The 20,891-nt window shown below is 35.4% G+C and overlaps 2 protein-coding genes across 3 annotated transcripts; both read left to right on the forward strand.

Moving 5' to 3' along the window:
• Positions 1-2,008: 2,008 nt before the first annotated feature.
• LOC142339963 (UPF0489 protein C5orf22 homolog) lies at positions 2,009-3,449 on the forward strand. Its single transcript, XM_075390337.1, has one exon. The coding sequence runs from the start codon at positions 2,161-2,163 to the stop codon at positions 3,385-3,387; it is 1,227 nt and encodes a 408-aa protein (XP_075246452.1). The 5' UTR covers positions 2,009-2,160; the 3' UTR covers positions 3,388-3,449.
• Positions 3,450-3,582: 133 nt separating this feature from the next.
• LOC142339950 (uncharacterized) lies at positions 3,583-19,470 on the forward strand. Of its 2 annotated transcripts, none has more exons than XM_075390330.1 (3): positions 3,583-4,048; positions 12,515-12,811; positions 17,630-19,470. In XM_075390330.1, exons 1-3 carry the CDS (start codon positions 3,688-3,690, stop codon positions 18,682-18,684), a joined length of 1,713 nt encoding a protein of 570 aa, XP_075246445.1. In that variant the 5' UTR covers positions 3,583-3,687; the 3' UTR covers positions 18,685-19,470. The 2 variants fall into 2 exon arrangements, with proteins under 2 accessions (XP_075246445.1, XP_075246437.1); XM_075390322.1 differs by having other exon boundaries at positions 3,583-4,399; positions 17,630-19,464.
• The last annotated feature ends 1,421 nt before the right edge of the window (positions 19,471-20,891 follow it).

Raw genomic sequence — 20,891 nt, forward strand, 5'->3', positions numbered from 1 at the left:
CCTCGTAGCCAACGATTTTGCTCTGCATTTTCATTCGCTGAAGCTAGGCAACTTTATCCTTTCGCAACGAATTAACAAAATTCAGATTCCGCTCTCTGACAACCAACTATTCGCTTCCGTTTTTTCTCCCCCCTCGCGTGTGATCGTTTTTCTTCTGCCTTAGGGTACTCAGTCTTATCAACTTTTATCAGCGATAAGTAACGTGTCGTTTCATTCAGCAAATTATGACCTAACGCAAAAACGGATTAGTGGTCGTAGGATGGCTCATTGAATCATTAACAAGATGGCTCATTTTGTAGCATCATTAACAAGTGTAGAGACAACAGTAATAAGTAAAATCAAGAAACCTAAGACCTTTCGTTTGTTTTCGTCCCCTATTTGAGAGTTTTATGCCATCGTTAACTGTGGCATTAAAATGATGCCCAGTTTGAATCCTTAATGTGTGAGCTATTTTTTCAACAGGCAAAATGCTTCTGACAAAAACTTCCTTTCTTGATAGTGCGAAAGAAGTCTTCAGGTATTGTTTTAAAACGAGAAGTTAATATCTTCGTGATACCGTATCAAGCTCGCTGTTTTTCTAATTGCATACGCAAATGTTCGGTGCACCATCGGTTCAATTTTTGAGGCAAATTGGATTTTAGGAAGTACTATTTTACAGGGGTCGGGATGGGGCGTCGAAAATTCAAACGCTTATACTTTAAACAAAAATTCTCTCTGCCAAAAATCTTCCCGACAACCCTCCTCTTATTCTGTCTTTGAGTCTTGTAAAGAATTCTAAGCAGTGATTGCTTTTTTGACTGATCTCAAACATCTACCATATCGCAATGTTTCCACTCAAAAACTTGGCTGTGAGAATTTTTGTTATAGAATTGCCCCAACTTTTCATGCTAGATTCCATTGACAGCATTGATTTTCTCCACTGTGAGATTAGAAAAGCTCTAGCTAAAGTTAATGTTTTCTGTTAAATATCATGAAAAACATTATTTTTTCTCGAATTTCTTTTTTGCGCCAAACCTTTGTTGCATTTTCTGTTCTTGTCTAGTTAATCCCTCCAAGCGGGTAATTGCTTAAAGGGAACAGTCCTTTTTCAAAACAAATGCGTTCTTGGAATATAACTTTTATAATTTAAGGAATACCTCTAAGCAAAAATGTCCAGTGGTTTTTGCTCAGTATAAGGTTCTTTTCTGTAACCGAATTGTGTTCCTCGCCTGCGATATCCTCCTTACTTCTTTCTTTGTCTTTCTAGCAACCTAATGAGTTGGAACAACAAGGTTCCCTTTTGTTAAATTTATAATGTGAAAGAAATTCACTCCAACTTTACTGGTCGATACTGTCTCTAGTTTGTTTTTTTGTAATCCTTAATTTTTTGAAAAAAAAATATGGACCATAAAGTGCTTTAAAAATATGTTGAGCGTTTTTCCCATTTTTTGGTATTTTTTCGAAAAATCCTAAATTGTTTTTGCCTGAAAGAACTATTCATTACCTCCCAGCGCTTAATTGCTTACAGGGAACACTCAGTCATTTTCGATATCGACTGAGCTTTTATAAGTTTAGTTCTACTGTTTTCGGGAAGACTTCGGAACCAAAAATAGCATTGGTTTTTGCTAAGTATTCATTTCTTTTCTGGTGTAATTGTATTGGGTTCACTGCATGCGATATCTTCTGTACTTTCTTCTTTGTCTTTCTGGGAACTTTGAGTTTGTAAAGAAATTTTTTCTTTTGTTTGTTGCTTTTGCTCGCCAATTCTTCAGCAAATAACACAGGAGCACGTGTTGTGTAGCAACAAATAGAATTTAATTGTGAGCCATAAAAACACGGGGAGGAAACTGAATAGATACCTGAATTGATCTGTCTTTCGGTCGATGCATCGAATGAGCGGCTCCAATGAACAATCCTCCGAGTAACATATCCTCAATAGTTAAAAATTACAAACTGCCCTACCAGTCGCAAATGTTTACCTTCGCCCTAGGTTAAAGAGGTGGTGTGATGAGAAATAATCCGTTGCCCTGATCAGCTACAAGATCTTCAGATTTGTTTCTAGATAAAAATATGGATGGGATAGAAGATATTAGATGCGTGTGAACCAATTATGAAAGATATCGGGTACCCTAATCATAGCATCATACAGTGCTAACCTTCGAACCGAACCAATTGTCACAAATGGAGCGGACAGCGGGCCCGCCTGTTGCGCAGGGAGATACAAGACGACCTATACTGCCCCAACATTTCCCCTCTCCCGATAGCCGAGTAACTGTCAATATTGTAGAAGACCATGATGATGCTCTCCAGTTGATCTATCGTGAGATTGGCGCCAAACGTGTACCATTCAGTAACCTAGCTCTTATTCACTTTGACGCTCACCCGGATCTTATGATATCCGATAAATTACAAGCTGACGATGCTACTAATAAGTCTGCCTTGTTCGATACTTTAGGAATTGAAAATTGGATTTTTCCAGCCGTTTTTGCTGGGCATTTTTCAACTGTAGTTTGGATTCGACCTGCGTGGGCTTGTCAAATTCCCGATACGGAACCAAATAATCCACTTGATTTGTACATTGGCAAAGATCCAGTTTCGGGACTCCTGAAGGTGTCATGTTTACATGATTACTTTTTATCAGCATTGATTTACTCGCCTGCTGAGAAACTAAAGAATTCTGTTCCCTTTAAACTCTACGTTCTAAACGGAACTGACGATGGAACAGCTGCACAACTTCGTCAAATTACCAGAGAGCACAAGTACATTTTAGACGTTGACTTAGATTACTTCAGCTGTCTGAATCCATTCAAGAAAATATTTTCCTCTGAGGAGTATGAAATAATAAAAAACTTGTACCATTTTGATCCTCCTAAGTTTAAATATGAGAAACGTGATGTTAATTTCTGCTTGGCTAGACGTCGCCGTCAGTTGCGAACTTTGGAAGACATAATTGTAAAGGGAACTCCAATTACTGATGAATACAAAAAACTGGCCATTGTGCTGGATAAGGGCCACGACCCAGAAATAATACACAATTGTGGGCTGACCTTTGACACGACTGAGTTGCCGCACCACAAGAGCTCAGAGTTGGAGATCAAGACTTCCATGTACGAGTTCAGCCACTTAATAGCATGTGCAATGTCTTCCCCTGGCTTCTGCCCTTCCCTTATTACAATTGCCAGAAGTTCTCTGGACGAGTACTGCCCGAAGGACCAGGTGGATCTGATCCAGTTCAAAGTGATTGAGACGTTTGAGGAGTTTTACCAGATGATGAGTATCATTTATCACTATGAATTTGTAGAGTACAAAGGTGAGAATGAGGATGACGATGGGCAGAGGACAAGTTTGAATCAAGAGGAGAGATTGAGTGATCAGATGATATTTTTGAACAACCTTAGAACTTCTTAAATTAAAACAAACTTTTCTCAACTTAATTATTATAGATGACTGAATTGAATTTCTACCTCTTGTTTTTATGAAAATGCCCTCTGGAAAAGCAACGCTTCATTTCGAAAATATTTGGAAACTCAGAAGAGAAAAATATACAAGTCTTACGATCTTCTGCGAGGAACTACTAGCTCTAATCCAAATATGATGATGTAATTGAAACCCTTGTATTAGCATAAGCTTTATTTTCAGAGTAGTTATGTCCTTTGAGAGTTGCCAGATTAGCGCCTCGCTTGTAAACCAGAAACGTGATGAGCAACAATGAGTTTTGGAAACTGTTCGAACCTGGTCCAAAATGAGTCTAACAGCCAGAGTGGTCTCCATGTTCCTCGTGGAAAACTGTGGCATGAATTGAAAAATCAGAACAACACCCTGACATCTGGCTCTGATAGCTTAATTTATTTGTCTTCTGATGATGAAGAATATCTTGACATAAATGGGAACCGCACAGTGAATGATTCAAATGCGAAGCCTAACCGTGTGCCTAATCATCACGCAGATAAGACTTCCAAAAAGCGAATTGTTGTTCAAAAAGGAGCACCATCAGCTGTCAGAGAGGATGACAATTTTCTTGTTCAGTGCAGCTCCAAAAGCTCGATCAACGAGGCTCAAAACAGTTCAGGTAAATCAAAGAAGAGATCTAAAAAGAGTAAACGATCAATGAAAATAGACTCTTGCTCCTCTATTGAGGCGACCAAAAAGAATAAGAGGAAGATAAAGTGTCGAACAAAGAAGGCAAAGTCAAAGGCTAAAAAGGCGAAATCGGAAGATGATTCATCAACAATTGCAGAAAAAAACAGTGCAGTAGAAAGTGGTTCACTTGCTAGCTTATCGAGCAAAAACGCTAAAAAGGCATTGAGTCATATTAATAACGCCGAATCGGAAACTGTAAAGGAATTGGGAACGCCAGAGGATATACGTGATGGCTCGAAGGTTAGAAGAAAAGCTTTGGCTGGAATCTTGGATAAGCAAGGTAAACATAACATTTCAATAAATAATATTAAAGCAAATTAATCGAAGGTAGTCATAGTTCCTTTTTTCAGAAATCTGTAGTTCAGTTAGAGGTTCTATCCGAAAACGTTGCTTTGATTCCAATTTCGTTCGGCGTTTCGTCAAGTATAGGGTGCGAGGAAAAATTCTGCCGAGTTAAATTTTTAGCTGGTTTGTAGAGCCGTAAAGCTACATACAGCCAACTGAATAGTACTACTGCAGCGGTAGTAACCCCTGACTGTCGGAATTTCACTCCGTAACTTAATTTTCGTTCTATTTTCTTCAGCCAAACAAAAGCTGAAACCTTGATAGTTTCTTCAACTACTTCGTGTTACATTGCCTCCAATCAATCAATCAATCTCAAATCAAAATTGGTGCAATCATATGGGCCCTGTCGGCTTGCGGTTTGTGAATAGCTCTTAATGACGCAAAAGAAGTTATTGGTTCTCTAATTTTTCAAGATACATATGTGCGTTTTTAACAGACCTTGTGATGATTATTCTTCTGGGTTAAGAGTGCTCAAAAGGCAGGGGTTGATGAGAAATTGAGAATAGCTTTTTGAACAAAGAAAAAATTTTGCCTTCACATTTTTGTTGCAATGTGATATTCCTGCTGCTTAGCTTAATGCTCTGTGAATAAAGACTGGAAGTGCCGATTTTTAATAGACATTGCAATGTGTTGCCATCTAATAATGCTCCCTGCAATCTTTATCTTAATTATGCTGCATTATTTTACTAGCTCTGTAATGGTTAACGATTGTGGTATCATCATAAAAGTTTCCAGATTGTTCCGACCCCCACTTTAGTGTGGAGGGAGGAGCTATATACTCAAATGGGTTTTTTTGTTCAGACAATTTTGGCCGATCGATATAATCATCGTAGAGAGTTGTGAATGGTATCATTAGAAAGCCAGTCCAGCGTAGAATATGAAATTTAAAAAAAATTTCAATTTTTGTTTTTTATAGGGAGATATCGAGGTTTAAAGTTTTGTGAATAATTGCTGTTTTTATTCGCGTTTTCAGTATTTTTGACCAAGTTTTCGTCAATTTGGCTAAAAAAGTTTAAACTTGTTAACTGTACTGTTATTTATTTCAAGATAAAAGAGGGTTGCTGATTTGTTCGATCCGAGTTTTTTTTGGCAAGAATTTATCCTAAATTTTTCAAAATTGACTTTTTTCTAGCCCACTTGCTTTAAATTTGCAGGAAGTAGGCACCTTAAGACTGCGGTCGAATTCTTCTTAAGCTCAGAAAAGAGCTAGTTGTAATCCCACTGGCTTTAAGAGTCTTCTGGATCATAATTTTGCAAGTTTTTTTGCAAATTTAAACTCGATCCTTACAAAAAAGCATTATTTTGACAGACTGAAAATTTTGTTTAAAAACTGATCTTTTTCGCAATCATTTGAAAAATTGACTGTTTTGTTAGACGCGCAGCAATGTCTTGGCTGATATTGAACTCACCGTGGATAAAGAATTTTTTAGATTTAAATGGGGCGCGACCTTTTTTTCAAAGAATTTCCGCTATGTAAATGTTTTTATGTAAATTACTGACAAGAATCTCAAATCAGGGCTCAATTAATGACAGATACCATTTACAAAAAAGATATCCAACGAATTTATAATATGGTTTCAGAGTTAAGCTTATGGTTTTTATGGCTTTGACCAATTGTTTTCGTAAAAATTTTATAGACTTCTTGAGTTTTGCTTTGATTTGTTATACTTTTTGTAGCTCAATGACTTAGTGTCCCCAACCAAAGATGCATTTAGTTTTTTAGGAGGTATAGATGAACCTAGAAAACTCTTTCAGTTGTTGTCAAATGTCTTTTATGATTTTGAATTTATTTGTTTTAAGAAAATATCCGTGATTTTTTTAACTTTGCCAATTTTATCTTATTTCTTTCAACTTCGGGCGCAGCCTCAGTAAAAGCAGACAGTAACCAATTTTGTTTGAGTAATAATTTTTTTTGGAAATTGTTTTATATTCAACTAATGTTTTCCTTGTTTTCATACTACGCGTTTTCAAATATTTTTATTCATTTTCATTTTTAAGCATAATTGCATTTTTTATGAGTCCATTTTGTTTGCTTCTCGAAATATCACATTGTTGGCAAATTTACTTGAAAGGAAAACAAAGTAAGAAAATTGAACATTGTTGGAAAAGTGCGTATCTGTATATGTTAATTGTTTTTGTTGAATAATTTATGCTTTTTGGGCGGAGACCAAGTTACCTCGCAAAATTTTAAGGATTTTGTTTTTTTTCTATGTTTTTCTTTCTTTTTGTTGTAGTCCTTCATATTCCTGATAACGATAGGTCTCAATTGCTTCCACAGGACCAACTACTCCACCTACATAAAGATTTTAGTTTATAGCTGTTTGTTTTAATGACTTTCAAGTTAAATTTTTAAAAAAAGTTTTTTTAAATTTCTCTTTTTGCTTTCAATTTGGTCACCATGTAACTCAATCTCACTAATAAGAATTCTCAATTACTTTCGATGATTCATCCACTTTTATCGTTTTATGGCGCTTTGTTATTCGTTGTGACTGATTGCTTCCACCATTTATTTTCAAAAAGGTTTTCGATATTTCTATACTGTTCAATTTTCGGGTTTCTTGTTGTTGTCTTGTCTACGTTGTCCTTTTATAGGGAAGGCTTGTTGATGTTAGGATGAGGAGAGCGGGATGATTTACAGTTTCTGCGGGTAAAATCTTATTAGTATAGTGCCTTGAATAGTGTAATGTAAAATTGTTTGAGGTTTTGGCTTCTTTGTGTGTTTGTTATTTATTTGTTATTTTGTGGAGTCTTGAAGTCGTCTCATTATTAATAGGCTCAATTGGCTTCCTGAGGTGTAGCAATTGAGTCCGTCTCAAATCTGTTCTGACTTTTGGAAATATTTGTTTCCAAAACATATTTGGGTTGTAAACATAGGTCACAACCCGTTTGCAGTGAGCTATAAATTAACTCTTATAACGGTTTAAGCTTCAAATTTTTGTTTCTTGGCTTTGTTGCTACTTTTACTACGAGAGTTCATAGAATGTTTGAGATTTTTATATTTTTGTACACTTTAGGATTTTTGTTTTCTTTTTGGTTTATAACAATAATCGTAAGTCCCCATTGGCTTTAAGTTTTTGTGCTATTGAAGATTGGATTATGGCATGTCTGAATTGCTTCCTATGGAGATATAAATGAAAATTTCGATGATTTCTGGTGATATCTAATGACATTAATAACTGTGAAGTTAATTGTTTTCAAAAATAGAAACGTTTTTTTTTAACTTTGCACCTTTTTTCAACTTTTGCAACTTTGCTATTTTTTCAGTTTTTTGTCGACCTGTTAACCAGTCGCATTGAGAACCGGTCCCATATCTTTTCTGATGAAGTATAGGTTAAACTGTTTTGTTTATGTTTTATCTGATGCTAGTTCGATTTTGTTATGATTTTTTTAATTATAGACATCGAGTTGTGGTCGTAAATAATGTTTGTTTTTTGATTTTTTATGCTCCTTGTTAGTAGTTCTATTATCAAAAACGTTCATCGGCCCTCTAGCGTGGCATTATTGTATTCCATGGGTTGTTTATTGAACGATATGTATGTTTTTGATCTCTTCATCAGTTGGTAGCTAATTAAGTTAACAATGTGGATGAGCGGGGTCGGAACATTATGTGCGCACGCACATTACCGAGCCTCCTTGTTAACGTTGAAATTTGGTGATGAAATATTTTAACTTTATGTTTATTTAATTTTTGAGATGCTGATAGTCTGGTCACCTTGACACCAGAAGATCCAAAAAACGGCTTTCTAAAACAGTCTCATGAATTTTGATTTTGCGAGCAAATTTAAAGTTCACTTGGTTATTTTTGTCTCATTTTATGGAGAGATATTGTCTCAAAAAGAGTTTTGATGGAAATATTTTCTGTCTGTTTTGATTACTGAGGTTACGCTGAAATTTTGACCGGAAAGTTTTAAGATCATTTGTACAACTCGAGAATAATAAGTTTTAGTACTAGACCGAAGTGCTATAGCTTTGAGCACACCGAAAAGGGATTTGTGTATGGACAACTAATTGTGTTTGAAGTGTGTAAAATATTACTGAGACGGTAACTTTGTATCGTTTTTAGGGCATTAATGGCACTGAATAACATTAAGGGACTTTGATACAGCCAATGAAAATGAAGTAATTGTCGAATAGCAAAAATTGCAATTAGGGATGGAAGGATTTTGGCAATAATGTCTTCAGATCTTGACTTCATGATGTATCAATTAATTCCAAATTTTTGTGACAACAATTACAAACGAAAACTACGGATCAGTTAAATTTTGTTCGGCCTCCAATGAACATTAGCTCTGGACAGTTGTAAAATTGTTTTTTTTTTAAGTTGAGTTGGAAAAGTCCATGGGTATTGATGTACTCTTGGCCACCAAATCAGCTGGAACTTATCTAACCCCCATGCTCTTTACGCAGCACACTTTAATAAGAGTTATTGCTTGAATGCACGTAGTACCTCACGTAGAGAATATTTATTACACTGAAACTTAGTTTGTAACATTTATATTAGAACTGTTGGTCTTTATATGCGATATTTCGTACTTTCGACTTTCCGTTTAATTTTTTTGATCTTCTGACTTTTCGTCCTCGAAAACAAGATAAACAAGAGTCCGGAGGGAATTAAGTCGCTAATAAGCACAGCTAGCTACTGTCGAAGCCAACCGCCCGCCAGCCGTATGAGAGCAATTCGCACTCGGGTTTAGTTGGTTACGTTTTGTCATTCTACGTAGTTATGTGATCTAATATTTTGAATACGTTTTCAATTAGATAAATGACTTGCGGCCGCCTGCGTGCAATTTCACCTGGTGCCCAAATTTCACCTGGTGGAGTCGTATAGAAGAGTGCTAAAATCTGTACTTAAATTGCGAAAAGGTGTTATGTTAAAAAGAGATAGATAACATTTTATTGTCATGTCAAATTTCAGTCAACATTTATGTATGGCATGAGAAGTGTAAGTATAATACAAATGAAAACATTAAACTCGACATTTATCATTTTATTAACACGAATACAACTTACGCATCCTTCAACGAGGCGGCACCCGGAGTCTGTGCATAGCACAGAATGTTACAACATGCCTGTCAAGGTTGCTAAACTTAAATTCTGCCAGAGAAACCGTTGGGAGTGTCCGAAAGCAACTTATATGCATGCATTGGAGAAAATTACATTTGAACTGCAACACCAAAGCCCAACAAAAAATTATTTTTGTTTTTGTCAATTAGTCACTACTCAAGTTTCGTAACTGTTCTTTGTTTTTTTTCTATAAAACTAGGTGCCGAATTTCTTTTTCAATATTCGATATGATTTTTCGAAATTTCATGAGCACAACATGACAAATAAATTTTCAAATTCTCGCAGAAGTTTTATCAGCTACATTTAAAAATAGTTAGACACATTTGTCGAAATTATTAAGTACTTATTCTAATTTTTCTTTCTGACAGTTTTTGAGCTCTGCCTGTATTTGTCTAACATTTGAATGAACTATCTCTCACACTTACTATCCGTCTCTCCCTCCATCATACACGCATACCAGAAACATAAGAAACACACCCATGAATGCACGAACACCAGCGCGCACGCACACGCACAATAACATACACAAACACATAAAAACCGTACCTCCAAAAAATCTTAAATTTTCTTTGACATGTAATCATAATTCGAAAATCGTCAGCGTTTATAATATGGCTCGACTGTTTTTCTTGAAGAATTGTTTTTTCTAGTTGTGACTTCTCTATGAAATTATATCGGTATTAGTAAAATTGACAGTGAAATCCGAAATTACTTTTAAAGGTTTCCGAAGTTTTTTGTCATTTTTGATGTTTTGTGAGCGTAAGGGCACAGTAAATTTTCAACATTTTTCAAAATTTCAACGGCGCAATAAATTTTCCTCTGAGATTAACAAGCACACAGCCTTGCATTGGACATATTGAAATACGCGATTTTCTGTTTCCCTTTTCGATGTAATTTTTGTCTATTACCATTTCTGCGGGTTTTTGCTCTCTGCCTCTGTTTGTACCTAACGTTTGAAGGAACAATTTCTCTTATGAAAACTTTCTCTTTCTCTCTCTCTCACACACAAACACTCCTCTCTCTCACATATATCACGCACATTGAAAAAACGCCCATGTATACACCCACACAGCCGCGCATGCACACATACAAACACACAAACCTCGCCACCCAAAAAAAATTGAAATTCGAAAATATTCTTTTTGACATTTGATCTTTACAAAATATTCGTCTTGGTTGTTTTTTTTCTGATGAACCAGCTAAGGACTTCTTGAGGCATTTGTATCGCGGTAATCGTCAAATTGACTCTAAAATCCGAATTGAACTTTTTGATTTATTTCGAAAAATTCATGTCATTTTTGATGTTTCGTGAGCATTTTCGTTCCAGAGCCCATTCCAGAGATGTTTCCAGAGCCCATTCCAGGGATGTTTCGTTCCAGAGCCCATTCATTTTTCAAAATATACCAAGACGTGAAAAAAGTTAGAATTTTTTAATGCTTCTGACAGTTTCTGAATTCCGCCTCTAATTGTTTTTAACATGTAAAGGAACGTCAGAAGCTGTTCGTAAAGTCGTGTGTCAATTAGTAGCTTTGAGGAACTTTGTTTATCATATAATTTAATGTTTTGGCTTTTCTTTTTTTTAAGTAGGAGTATTTGCAAAGAAATATGAAAATTCAATAATTTTTTTGAGCACTGAAAATAAAATATTTTTCTTTCAAAAAAAAAAATTTGCGTTTACAGATGCGGAGTTTCGTAGTCAATGAAGGATCTATTTTTTCATTTATAAACGCCCAAAGACTTAAAAATTTCAGTTCCAGGAGTAATTTCCAGTTAAAGAGAAATGAAACATTATTTTCTCATTTTCAAAAAAAAATGTAAACGTATTAAATTTTTCAACCTGACAATCCCTAAACTCTCTAACGTTCAATTTTATCTGTTTTTCTTTATACTAGGGAAGATTAGTTCGAACTATCTGCTCTGACTTCATAAAGAATACAAATAAAATTTTCCCCTTTTTTCAATATTTAATTTGGTTGATTTGAAATTCATTTCTTGATACTGATTTTCTTTACTTAAATCGTAAGTTCTGATTAAATGAGACGAATTATTTGCAGAACTCTAGAATTTTGGAAAATCACTTATGAGAGCTCTAAAGCCTGAAGTCTTCAATTTCCCACAGATCTTTTTGATACAGAGAAAAAAATGTTTCGTACAATATTTTTTAAACAACAGAGAGGCGTATAGAAAGGTTTTTTAAACAAAATTTTGAGAAAATATTTTTGGAAATTTTTGGTCATATAGTTCAATTTGTTAATTTTTAGGCTTGAAACTGTAATGTATTATTGAAAAGTCTCCATTTGACCTTACTAAATTTACTACAATATTTTTCTTGGTTTCCATCTTAACTATGAATCCGATTTGACACCCCTTCCCCCTGCACCCACTCCGCCCTCGAGCGATCGTTTTTTCTTTCTCAATTTTTCTTTCGAATATTCCAGTGTTCCACCTTTTTTCAAATTTCTGATATTCTTAAAAATGAAAACTTGATCCTGAGGGCTACAAAATGGTGTCTTTCTTTTGTTTCTCTACGATGCGTAAACAAAAGTAAAAATTTGACTGAAGAAAAACGCCAACCTCACATATATATTCCCCCATTTTTGAAAAAAATGTTTGAACATTAATAAATTTGGATGTGCAGGATTTGTCGTTGGGATGTTGTTTTCTCCCTGTATACATGAATAGATAGTTTCGCTTTTTATAACGCAGAGGCCTCAATTGTTTTTCTTGTTTGCTTTTCTAACTACGTCAATTCTGTATATGTAAAACCATTTATTAGCAGAAAGCAGTAGTGAAGATGACTGAGGACAAAACTATTGAACAACATCATAAGTTCTTGCTTTGAAAGTCTGTTTTGTAAATACTTGTGTTTGAGTTTATTTGTCATGCTCCTGAACATATATTCCTAAACGTATAGACGTTTCGTTTTTGAGTAGTTTGCTATGCGCAAGAGCGTATTAGAGCATTTATTGTTGATTGATACTTTTAGATTGTCTGCCCGTTCAAACCCCGCAATCAATTAGTCTCGATGAGTTTTGGCAGATTCCGCCTCTAACAGATAAAGACAATATAGCGCATCTTGCCTTAGAGAAACGAAATATCGTACAAGACAAATTGAAGAAAACAGCTGCTGTTTATCCCACAAGTGCTCTGCTAATCTGTAATTTGGATGTCGTTGCAAATCAGTTTTGTGTACCTGAAACAAACAACGACATTGGTAGTTGGCATTGCAGCTTCATTGAGAGTTCCGATTCCTACCAGCTACCTGACACCATTTTTACTGTTGGTAAGTCCAGGAATTCTGCGCATGTCAAATCTGTGTCTGATCTGAGCATGGTGGGTGTTTATAGAATCGAAGGTCAATTTCAACTGTAAAATTCCCAACCCAAGAGTCATACAATTCTCTTGTTTCGGTCTTCATATTAAGTCTTCATTTCGTTCTTCAAATCCCTCAATTTTGTGAATCTCCCTAACCACTGGAGATCATCTCCAATGGGTTAACAAACGGGGTTGATGTAAATTTTAGAATTTTGAATTGTGGCCTACAACCTATCATCTCTCGAAAGGTTACACACCAGGCCTTTTTTCTGACTGTGTAGTAAGTTATGGCTGTGAAATAAATTGATTTCTTTCATCTGTAAAAATGCTGAAAAACATGAAAATGGTACATCTGCAATACGTATTAAAAATTTTGTTTTTTTTTTGGTTTTGACTCCACTTTCAGCCAAATTGGTTTTTTAGACAATGTTAACATGTTATTGTAAATTTGTGAACCTTCCTATTAGATTTCTTATGCAATCTTGAGCGCTCGTTTTTGCCTTTTTAGACGCCGTTTAGTGGTTTTTATACCCATTTTCATTTAGTGTCTGGGGTAATTTTTTTGCTTGAGTTTAGTTTTTATGGCGGTCTTTTTGGTCTTTTGATTTTGTTAATATCAATTTGAGTTCGTTTTATTTGAAGAAGATGGCTAAATTAAAACTTTTTTTGCTGAATTTTTCTGTTTTTGTTTTTTTTGGCTATTTCTACTTTTTTAGGCTTTCAGAATATTTTTAATGTTCAATTAGGGTTGTTCGTATAGTAATTGTTACTAAATGGAAACAATTTAAGGTTTCATGGTACATATTTTCATAAAATAAATTAATATTTTCTGCAGTTTCTGGAAGTTATACTTCTTGCCAATGTTTTAGGTGTTTTCCAGTGCGTTTAGGTGCTCAGCGAATTAACAGGAACTGTTTGTTAGGGTTTGTTTAGAGTAGTCATTGAGACTTCGCAAGTTTCAGAGTTTTATTTTTTGAAAAATGACAGGTTGTTGAATGCTCTCAAAGGGAGCTTGTAGCAATTATATTAGTCCTGTGGTCTTTTTTGCGATTTTTGGCTCGACCGATTTTCCTGTGTCCCTATTGACTTTTCGGTCTCGAATACGGGATAAGTAGACAACACTTGGAGGGCAGTAGGTTCTGTTGGAGGCCTATGCTTTACTTCACAAGTCTAAGAATACATTTTGTCAAAACTTATGAGGAGAAGCTTTCATTGTGTGAACGTGGTTCTTAATTTTAAGAGATTGCCCTTCCCAATCTCCTCCAACACCCCCAGTCAACCTGACTCACTTGGTTTTTTGAACCCCTCTTGTCCGGCCCTCTCAATAGAAAAGAGTGGGTAACTATATACCGCTTTTTTGATCAAGTTCGAAAAAATTAGATAAGAAAATTTTTTGACTATATACTAGCGAAATTTTTTTGATCATGCGGCTTCTTTGAAGCAGTTATTACTTCTTTTTTTTCGAAAAAGTGATTTTTCTAAACCAGCTTAACAATCAACTGTGTTTGGAAATATTTTGACCATCCCAACTAATATTAGAGTTTTTATGCAATCTTTATCTATTTTTTTCAATACCGCCGTTTGACATGCTTTCTTAGCGGTTTTATACTTTTCATGTTTTTGGTGTCGTCGGAGTTTTTTTGGTTGACAGTAGTTTTTGGGTTGGTATTGGTGGCCTTATATTTTCTTTAATATCAATTTAAGTTTGTTTCAGTTGAAGATAGGCAAAATTTTGGCTTAATTTACCTAATTTGGAGGGCTGTTTTGCTTTATTCTTCTCTTTTTTTTGGCTTGATAGTACTTATTTGCATAAAATAAATAATTTCTGCAGGTTGTTGTAGTTATGCTTCTTGCCGATGTTTCCGTAAGAAACGCTTCTCAGGGTTGGCAGAGAGTTTTTTGTGAGACTCTGTTGAATTTTTGTCCTCAAAAACGGGATAAATAGGTAACGCCAGGAGGGCATTAAGTTCTATTATAGCCTTGCACCTTACTAACTAGTCTCGAGGAGTACAATTTTGTATTATTACAACTTGTTTCAAAGTGAATGTCATAAAGAAATTAGTTATCTCAGTTAGTGATTGACTATGGTGTAAATTAGTTTTCACTTTCAATTGATTTCAGAATCTTCCGGCTATGGTTTTCAGTAATTTTCACGTTGAGTAGTTTAATTTGGTTTTTTTAGGGTTTTCTATGTGAAAAATCACATGTTTAAAATCACTTATTTTGTTAGATAAATTTTTTAAATCTACAATTTGCTGTTTACTTCTTGCTCATGTTGAAAGCGCCTTTCAGTGCGTTCGGGTGTCTTGTGGGTTCCCACTGAAAAAGCAGGAATTGTTTTGTTAGATTTATTGAACAGTTATTGAGTCTTCGTAGTTTTAGAGAACATTGCAGAGAATATTTTTTTTGTTTTCACAGGTTCTTTAGTTTTTGGTGCTTACCTTCTTGTTTTGCTGGGTTGGTCACTTTTCTTGCATTGTTGGTTATGTTTTTCCATCATTTGATATTCGTTTTTGAACACAATTGAGTCTTACCGGTTAATCTATTTTTAACAAAGCTTCTGAAGTCGCAACTAATTAGCTTTTTCCATGACAAATTGCTTGCTTTTGCTGTTCGAAAGCGAATAGTTTTCTATTGTGAAGTTAGTAGTTTTGTCAATTGGTTGTTGGTTAGGTTGAAATTTTTTTTTAGTTCGAGTCGATTCCGGAGTCGTCCGGCTGTTTCTGGAGGTCTGTTCACTCATTTTTATGATATTTGAAGGCAAATTAAACTGACGATATTAGTAACAGCGAAATAGGATTTAGAGTGAAAAAGCGAGTGGTTGTGAACCGTAAATTTTTTGCGCTCTAATTTTGAAGTAAGATTTTGTAGGAGAATTTTGCTTTCTCAATACTGGTTTGTTCAATGCGGCAGTTTGACTTTGATTTTTGATGTTTTCATTTTTACTGTTACTTCTAAATCATTTTTCTTTTTCTTGTTCGTGTTTTGTCAATAAAACTCTTGGAACTGTTTCGTCGAGGCAAAAATTGTGTAGCCTTACCTCAGTTCACAGCTTGTTCAACATTTCGCCTGAAATCATTTTGTTTTTAGGATAGGTTCATTCTTCACTCACTCTGTTTAATATGCTTTTAAACAGCAGTTGCTCGGCCTATTTATCTAAAATTAACAGAGTCAACACCGAAAACCGAGATTAATTATTAAAACTGCATAAACCCGTAAAGCCCAATCTTAACCTGCTACTTGAACTTTATCCTTACAAGTCTTAGTAACAATTCCTATTTTTGTTGATATTGGTACAAGCCCATGTTTCCCCTTATTAAGAATCACGAGTATGTCTGACTATGGATTGACATCTAAATAGTTCGCACTTTAGACGTATTTTTGTAAAAAAAAAACCAATTACCTTTTTTGCAGTCTTTTTACGGGGCTATTTTTCGGCAATCTGTGGAAAGAAATGGGATAAACTGGTAAAGCCTGGGGGCATTAAGACTCTGAGCATCTCTCTTAACGCCTTAGTAGAAACTTAGTATACGGTTCAGTAACGCTTCTAAGGAACGGTAGAAGAGGCAGCTGTCTAGTTTTAAAGGCGATTTTGATTCCGCCTTTTATTTTTTCCTCTGAGGCTGGCCTCCCTATCATAAATCTGCTACAACCAAAGCCAACCCCCGCCTGTCATTTGAGTGCAATCCGTGCGACGGTTATCGATGTTTGTTTTTAAATTGAAAGTAACCTGCATCGCATACTTCAATTTGCTTCAAAATGTCTTTTTTGGATATCATATATTTCGCTTAAATGAAAAAATAAGAGACACTGACCCTCTGTTTTCTGCTGATCGAGGGTCGACTTGGTTTTCCGAAGCTTGGTCCGAGATAATACTGTAGTGAGGCCAAAAAAGTAATAAAGTTGAAATCTTACTTTTTCCTAGCTTTTTTGTTCAATTAAGTTTGGCTAAGCGAATAATAGCGCTCGCTTTACTACCTTAAGCAAGCATTTTATTTGGTACGTTGACAGAGAGTGGTAGTACAAAAAGACAATTAGCTAGCAACTGAGAACATGTATTAGGTTCAATTATGCCTCATTAGAAATCCGTTGAGATCTCTCAATTCAAGTAATAAAAGAACAGTAATATTTTTTTAAAACAGTTAGTATCAAAATCATCAAAACCTTCAGCTGCCCATCGTAAGATTTGAACAACTGAGACTATGTACCAGTAGAACGTATGTACGCTCCCTTTTTTGTTGCGGCATAAATAAAATCAATGTTCCGATTTTATTTCGCATTAATGTTTCTCGCTAAGTAAAAAAATGCTAAGTGGAGCTATCTAAAGAAATTGAACAGGTCCTTAAAAAGACAGCACCCCGGAACAATTCAACTTTTAAGAATTGTAAAAAAAACGCTGAGACCAATAATAGCCTAGCTACCACTTTGCTGCATGAAAATTTAAAGACTGTTTGTTTGTGTGTTTGTATTGTGTGTATCAGGGGCGTATAAAAAAATCAAAATTGTTGAATGCTTTCTTGTTTTATGTTGATTTTTTGACTGCGTTTTATGGGCTTGAATCTTTCTCATCTTTCGGAGATGAGGCAGAATAATTTGAATTTTGGCTCCGAAACGACCGGTTCCAATATGATTCCTTATATTTTGAAAAAATGTCGGAACGATATCTAATGAACTTTATTTGATATCCCAGTATCATCCAATATATTTTGGACAGCAAAAAAATCTGCCTTCGGTGGGTTTTGTTATCGGATGAGCTTATATCTGATGAGAGATGAACTTGTTTTAGCAAATGATCCGAAGCTCGCTATGCAGGCAGCAGCTGCTAAATTTCTTCAGGTTTATTTTGGAGAGGAACAAATCGCCAATTTACTTCTATCTAACTACATGAACAAGAAAAAGTCACTCAAATTGTACAAAGATCCTATTTTTGAGACTAGCAAAAGCTGGAAAGAGTTAGAACCATGTAAGAATAATGGAAACGCTAAGACGTCTATCACTCCAAGTCCAGGAAAGTGCCACCGATCAACTGACCAGCAAAATGTGTGTTCTATTGATACTCCTAGCAAAAAATGGAAGATGAAAACAGCAACTTTAAAGAAAACAGCAACTTTAAAGAAAACAGCAACTTTAGCTTCATTGAATCGATGCGAGAATTTTATGCCATATCTTTCGATACCTTTGGACAATCCGCTCAAATTGGGCAGTCGTCGCTTGTTCTTGAAAAAAGAAAATACAATGTTAGTGAACAAGTTGGCGTCCCTTAAAAACGAGTTGAGTGAAGTTCGAAAGCATACCTTTCAAAGCCGAAGAGACGAGAGTTGTGTACAACCCTCCTTTACTAGCCACTATGACACTCTAATGATCACTCTACAATCACTCAAAAAGGTTGAATTCGTGGACAGTTTATCGATTGACATTAAAGTTGAACCAAGAACTGATATGCATAAGTTAAAACTGCATGTGAGTGATCGCTACACTTTTACATGCGAATCGGCACTGGGATTTGAAGCAGCTCTTATGAAAGGAGTTGAACAAGCGGGAGAGTTCATGCAGGCTGTGAGAGTGGAAGGGCGTGAAGTCTTGATACCCAGAAGCCTAAAATTTAGCACTACCTCATTGGTGTCATTATTGGAGCTGCAGACGGGGATACCTCTGGAATCAATTAATCTGAGTTACTATCTACACGAAGACAAAGGTCACACGTATGGAGGAAAAATACTGATCAATGGAATAACCTGTGAATACAAAGATAAGCTATCTAAAGAGATGAAAAAGGACACCGTCATTTGTTCGCTTCTTCAGAAGTACTTGATTGAGCATTTGGGTTTCAGAATTGTTTAATGCCTTGTTTAAGTTGAGCTATATGATGACAGTATAGCTGGATACAATTGGTTTTCTGCATTACTTTCTCATTAATTGTTTAGACTTATTTAGTGATAGATTAATTTCTCTTCGATTTTATAATTTATACCTGCTGATTAAGCTAGAGATCTCAGTTAAATTAATTTTATGCAAAATATTTTTATACGATTTTTCTGACAGGGAGATTCGGTAATGAGCGTTTACACAATCTTCTGACCGATCACATCCGCTTTTTTAAAATCAAAACAAAGATTAGACAAGGAGGAGCGATAACGTCCTTCGACACAGATTTCCGACCCTCCCGGCTTACGTTGAATTTTATAATCGAGCTGAATATTCAAACACTGAACACATGGCCAATGGTATGTAATGAAACAGAATGTAATTGAAACAAGTCTTCAGTGAACATCTATTCAATAAATTAGTGGCTCGATAGTTAAAAATTTATCGATAAGATTGAGAAAGGAACAATTGGTTTGTTTTAATTGTTGAGTTTAGGTCGCAACCTGACCAAAAAGTCTTCAAGAACGGCAATATGTTAACACAGTTTAATTTGAAACTGACAGCTTCCGTATGTTAAACCCGGTTCTATATTCAAACAATTTCATCAAGTTCAACTGAAGGAGCAGTACAATTTTGCGGGAAAATTATTACCGAAAATGGAAATAGACTAAATATTTGTTCCGGAAAAAGTACTGCTAACATCCATTTCTTCAAAATTTACATACATACACATTTTCAATAGCCGCCGCCGTCGGCCTCTCAGCGGCTATTATTGGATTTTAATGGGACTCTGTCTTTTTCTTATGACTCAAAGAGGCCTTATGGTTTTCTGTTTTACGACTCGAAGAGGAGTATTGGTGGAGCGCCTTTTTTATCAATAATTTTTGGAGTGTAATTAAAATATGTAAACGTCTATGTCGCACTAAATGTTTAGGCCAAACGGCTGAACGAATTGAAGAGCAGAAGAGAGAGTATTTTTCAGTTCGTGCTGTAGTAATTTTGAACAATGTCAAAATGATGTTTCTTTATGCACAAGGTGCAACTGATTTCAATGTGTGTTATTCGAGCGTCTGTGTCTTATTCGAGCTTCTGTGTGTTATTCGAGCGTCTGATAACATTGATTAGTCTTGAAGTGACAATTGTCAAAGTTGATAAAGGTCTTTTGAATGATATAGTTACTTTTTATGACCATTCAATGAGCTGCATGTTTTGGTAAACAGCAAAAAATAACCGGACCAGCCAATATTCACCTAGTGTTGGGGAGGAGCACTTCTATTAGGTTGGGGAGGAGCACTTCTACATCATTTGGCCCTCTATCTGTTTAAGAGAAGAAAATTTGTTTTGCAGCCCTTTCGTCGCAGCTATAGGTTTCGACAATGAAGCTTCGCTTAAAGATTTTTAAAATTTGGCTCATTTGAATAGTTTCAAATACGCTTTTCAGTGAACAGAAAAGTTTGTTCGTACTGGATCCGTTAACTATTGATTCATTGGCGACTTCATGCCTTGCTGTGCACCCACCGTCTTTCGGTCATAACACCGTTTTTCGGCTCAGAAAGACGTGACCAGCTGGAAAATTTTCGCTTTACTTGTAATTCGTTAGGAATAAAAGTACACTGAAATTCAAAAACTGTAGCTATCGAAAAGGAGATGTGTAGAGCCACCGGATTTTCTTCTTATACCTGAATAAATTTGATTAATGTTGCCTACAGTAAATGATTACTGTTTGATATCACTAATATGGCAAAGATGCTGTTGTACAATTTTAAGACCCCGTTATCTGGATAATAACCTTGCCAGACCCAATTGTGGTCAGAAATTTGTGAGTGGTTGTGTACAGCACATTGTTCCGGAACACTTACAGCAGGCAATTTCTTCCAAACATGGCCATAAAATTTAAAATTTGTTCAATAACTAGTTCTATTTGTCGTTTTTTTAGTTGTATAGAGAAAATCAAGATTGATATAATATAGTGATACTGAAAAAGAATACTCTTCACTTGCTTACCTGTAGTATATTGCAATTATTTCTTGTTAATTGAGGTGCGTTTCGTCCTCTTGTACGTGACCACAACTTGTCTTTAGCCAAATACCGATGGGAATAGTTAAGCTTGAGTGAAAGTTCTGCCCTTGGATTTTATAGTGCTAATTGATTTATTAGCGAAGGTTAAAGGGACGCCTATAAAG

Source organism: Convolutriloba macropyga, chromosome 1, assembly GCF_964194025.1.
Source record: "Convolutriloba macropyga chromosome 1, txConMacr16.3, whole genome shotgun sequence".
Taxonomy (NCBI): Eukaryota; Metazoa; Xenacoelomorpha; order Acoela; family Convolutidae; genus Convolutriloba; species Convolutriloba macropyga.

Coding starts and splice junctions, on each gene's coding strand:
- LOC142339963 (XM_075390337.1), top strand. CDS start 2,161: ATGGAGCGGACAGCGGGCCCGCCTGTTGCGCAGGGAGATACAAGACGA.
- LOC142339950 (XM_075390322.1), top strand. CDS start 3,688: ATGAGTTTTGGAAACTGTTCGAACCTGGTCCAAAATGAGTCTAACAGC. Junction 4,400..12,514: donor TGGAATCTTGGATAAGCAAG/GTAAACATAACA, acceptor TGATACTTTTAG/ATTGTCTGCCCGTTCAAACC. Junction 12,812..17,629: donor TGACACCATTTTTACTGTTG/GTAAGTCCAGGA, acceptor AACTTGTTTTAG/CAAATGATCCGAAGCTCGCT.